Source organism: Triticum dicoccoides, unplaced genomic scaffold, assembly GCF_002162155.2.
Source record: "Triticum dicoccoides isolate Atlit2015 ecotype Zavitan unplaced genomic scaffold, WEW_v2.0 scaffold148231, whole genome shotgun sequence".
NCBI classification, from domain to species: domain Eukaryota; kingdom Viridiplantae; phylum Streptophyta; class Magnoliopsida; order Poales; family Poaceae; genus Triticum; species Triticum dicoccoides.
The window spans coordinates 1-4,482 of NW_021205499.1; the positions used below are offsets into that span (position 1 = coordinate 1).

At 44.2% G+C, this 4,482-nt stretch overlaps 1 protein-coding gene across 1 annotated transcript; it reads right to left on the minus strand.

Annotated features, from left to right (window-relative positions):
* Positions 1 to 114: 114 nt before the first annotated feature.
* LOC119343949 lies at positions 115 to 2,256 on the minus strand. The gene is made up of 3 exons (XM_037614649.1): positions 1,917 to 2,256; positions 1,148 to 1,359; positions 115 to 912 (listed from the first exon to the last, which is right to left on the minus strand). The coding sequence occupies exons 1-3, from the start codon at positions 2,200 to 2,202 to the stop codon at positions 313 to 315; spliced, it is 1,098 nt and encodes a 365-aa protein (XP_037470546.1). The 5' UTR covers positions 2,203 to 2,256; the 3' UTR covers positions 115 to 312.
* Positions 2,257 to 4,482: the final 2,226 nt, after the last annotated feature.

Here is a 4,482-nt window from a genome sequence, read left to right on the forward strand (position 1 = left end):
CACAGATAAATATTGTAGAAAAGTCCCTTAACAGTGACAGATGTTCATATTAATGCCTAACAAATGTCTGACAAAACGCCAAGTGCACTAATCTGCTTTAATTATGCCAAAAAATTAAACCAACAAATTTGGTATAACAAGCCAGAATATTATATAATAACTTAGTTCGCTACTCATTACATATAATCCATCAAGTTATTTAATAACAATAATATAACTTAGTGCACCACATCATTACATCACGATTAACTTAGTTCGCTACATCACTGCATCACTCCATTACATCAGAACTATGTTTACCAAGACACAGGATTACAGCCTAAAGTCCATCAAGGACCAGACAACCCTGAATCTGAACTTCCCAGCACCACACGTAATTTTATGTTCATCTGCACCAGTGCGGCGTGGAGTGAAATCAAAGTTTCGTTCAGCACAAACACCATCAGCCTCATTATTTATGTGAAACATCACCGTTCTTTCCAGACAGATAGTAATGACACTTCGCCGGAGTTTGATAACTCCACTTTCATCACTTGTAACCACGCCATCTGCTGTGCTATCATGAATCACAATCGTTTGTTCATTGTCCAGCTTGCGAGCTACATCCGCGATGCCAACTGTTATATTTCCTTTAAAAAGCCCCTCAGTGAGCTTGATTTCAAAGGTGCACTCGACTGCGTTCAGGACAGTTGTGAATCTCACTTCTGTAGTGCTGAGCCAGCTCTCAAGGGTTTCACTTCTAACCATGACATCTTTCTCTCTAGACAGTACTCGGCCATCAATGCTTATTAGACCCTTGCTAAATGGCCTGTCTGGAACTCCTTCTTCCCTTATTTTAAGATCTATCTCTAGATAGATGAAATCAACCAGCACTAGACCTCGATATGGGCCAGTTAAAATCAGCATTCCATCCTATGAAAAATATTGCACAAGAGATTAAAGTATGCTCATCCAAACACTGCTCAAAATGAAGATTGAAACTTGAAAGCATGGCATAAAAGCTACTCCGTTTATATGCAGATGACTATCTGGATCGACAACCACCAGCACTAAGATAACTCCATTTATATGTACATTAACAGTTTATTAAAGGCATCTTCAAATAAAACAAAACCCGATTAGAACGAACTTAGAAGGAAGGATGTACCTCGTTGACACGCTGGCAATCATCTCTATTGCGGTGAAAGAGATAAATGCACTTGTAGTCAATGCTGTCTCTGGCAATGACACGGCCATAGACATCGACTGGGAAGCCTGCATCTGAGGAGACTATGCTGACGGAGAGGATGTTTGCAGAGTCTTCTAGCCCAAATTCATCTTGGTAGATACTATCAGTGTATCGCATTGGAGGGACAGACGCTGCAATTAATAAGCAAAATAAATCTATCAGATTATTTCATGACAATAAACAGCCCCAGCTTGTGTTCTTCCCATTTCTATGCCACTGAGTTAAACCACGTAATATTCTTATTTCATTTGCTGAGTTAACTTCAAGAGAAAGCTATCATCTCACCATTCGAACCAAAGTTAATTTCAATTTTAGCAAAATCAGTGATTCTTGTTGTTAAGTGATACATACGAATCAAATCCAAGTAAATGAATTGAGATTCGCTGTTAACTTCAAGAGAAAACTATCATCTCACCATCTGTAGAAAGTAAATTTCGGTTTTAGCCAAATCAGTGAGTTCCTGTTGTCAATTGATACACCTGAATCAATCTAGTAAACGGATTGGGATTCACTGTTCACTGCTATGCATCAATAATGAAGAGAACATGGCATGTCAGAGGATTCTCCTAACAGAGGATTATACAGGTGAGAGACGTCGTCCTAATGTAACGTAATTCAGTTACCATACATACTGTCAATCAGAAAAAATTACTACAGCTTTAGAAATGGAGAGGGAGAGGCCACTTACACTCCTCGTCGATGTTGAAGACGGAGAAGTCCCTGAGGAAAAACCGGGTGTAGACGTCGCGCCCCACCTTGGGATCGTGCTCGATGATGGAGTCCATGACCTTGTCGTGTGCCTCGCTTCTCCGCCGGTTCTCCTCCCGCTTCCGAGCCTTCTCCTCTTCCTCCCGCCGGGACCACTCCTTCTCCTCCACCGCCCAGGCCACCCACTTCGCCCGGTCGTACACTAAAGGCTCGACGTCCTCCACCTCCTCCTCCTCCTCCTCCTCCAACTCCTCTACAGATGCCATCGCCAATCGCCAGCCGCCGCCGCCGAGCCAATCGAGCAAACCCTAGAGCGCCGCCGAGCCAATCGAGCAAACCCTACTTTTCCTCTTTGTTGACTCTTATAGATGCTGCTTTGGGCTGGGCCAAGGTCCAAGACTATTAAGTAACGTGTCAGCCTAGGCAGCCCCTGAGGTGTCCGTTAGCCAAAACAACATAAATTTCATTGGAGGATTTTTTTTTCTAATTTGCACAACATTTTTTAGGGGTGATCTTTTTTACGGGTAAAAGACTTTATTTCTCATAGAATGGTCATATCATTTACAAGAAGAAGAGAAATAAAATCTGAGGTAGAATTCTCCCACAGTCTAGGTATTGTCGTTTTCTCCACTGTTTGGACTGAAACACCCTTAACCATCTACCGACGTTGCCACCAGATGTACCATGTGCTACAAGGGACCGAAGCAGATACTGGATTTAGCATTACTAACCACTAATAGAAAACAAGGCTTTGGTTAAGGCCAGGATAAGGGCATTAATCCCGGTTCACTCACGAACCGGGACCAAAGGATGCATCAGTCCCGCTTCGTGAGGCCAGGGCGCCGGCCGGGCCTCGGGGGCCATTGGTCCCGGTTCGTCTAACGCCTTTGGTCCCGGTTCCAGACACGAACCGGGCAGGACCAAAGGCCAGTCTTCTATCCCGGTTCTAGCCACCAACCAGGACTAAAGAGAAGCTTATATATACCCCCTGGCCGCTCACTCCTCAGTGCTCTGTTTTTTTGCCCCGGCCGTGGGAAAGGTGTGTGTTATTCTAGCCCACCTCCTATGCACATCATGTGTTCGATGAAATGCCCGAGGCACACTTAAGCTTTCCCCTCTCCATGTTCCTTGTCCAAGCTCCATTTGCCTCAAGATTTGTCTAGGTTTGGCGGTCCGTCCTGTCCCGTCCCCGTCCTCACCGCCGTCGATCGCCCGCGCCGATCTCGTCGCCGGCACCACCGTGGTGAGCCTCTTGTTCTTATCTTCTTTCTAAAAGAAAAAATTTGTACTTGTATGATTTAGATAGATACTTGTATAATTTTCTTACTTTTATTATTGTTTGTTATTATATAGTGCGATGGTTTTGGTATCCATCCCCGTCGACCCTTGTCATGTATATATTATCTTTTGTATATATGTAGCTAGTAGCGTCGGATCGATATACGAAAACTTGTTGTTCGACCAATCTCTCGGAGCAAGAGAGGTCATTTCTCTCTGTATATATATGTTCATGGCGATCTTCTGTAATTAATGGTTCCTTCATTTACTTACTAGCTAGTGTGTCGAGTTCTTTCTATATGTATAGTAGCTAGCGTCGACCAAGCACGGAGAAAGAGAGGTCACTTCTGTCTATTACCTAGCTAACACAATATGAAACCCCTAAACTAACCCTCCAAAACCCCATAACCCCCCTCCTCCCCTTTAAAAAAACAAAAACCACAGCTCCTGCCAGCTGCTGATTCGTGGATGCCTTTTGGTCCCGGTTGGTGTTACCAACCGGGCCTAAAGGTCCTCCTGCCTGGGCGCCCCGCAGCGGTCACGTGGAGCCCCTTCTGTCCCGGTTCATAAGCGAACCGGGACTAACGGTTTTGGGCTTTAGTCCCGTCCTTTTTGTCCCGGTTCCAGAACCTGGACTAGTTCCTTGTTTACTACTAGTGTCGGTTGCCCTGAACTCTTGCGGTATGTGTCCAATACCCTCATAAGTGTACCCGTATTATGTGTGTCGGCGGTCATTAGAATCGATGAGTCATCTGCAAATAACAAGTGTGAAATAGAAGGAGCATTCCTACATACTTTAATACCTTCCAAGTTCCCAACTTCCTTCTCATGAGATAACATGCTTAATAAGCCTTCTGAATATAAAAGAAACACGTATGGAGATAATGGGTCCCCCCTGCCGCAAGCCCCTGGTAGGCGCAAAATCATCAGTCTCAGTATTATTAAACCGCACCCAGTAGCTAACAGAAGAGACACACTCCATGATAAGTTGGACCCAGTATTCATGAAATCCCATTTTCAACATTATCGCTTCAAGAAAGCCCCATTCAACATGGTCATAGACTTTGTTCGTGTCCAACTTTACCGCACAATATCCATTTGACCCATGCGTTTTCTTCTTAATCGCATGAAAGCACTCAAATGCCACTAGTACGTTGTCTGTGATCAATCTCCCCGAAACAAAGGCACTTTGGGCCGGTGATATCACATCGGGCAAGATTTTTCTTCAACCTGTTAGCAATCATCTTGGAAATAATTTTGTAAACAAC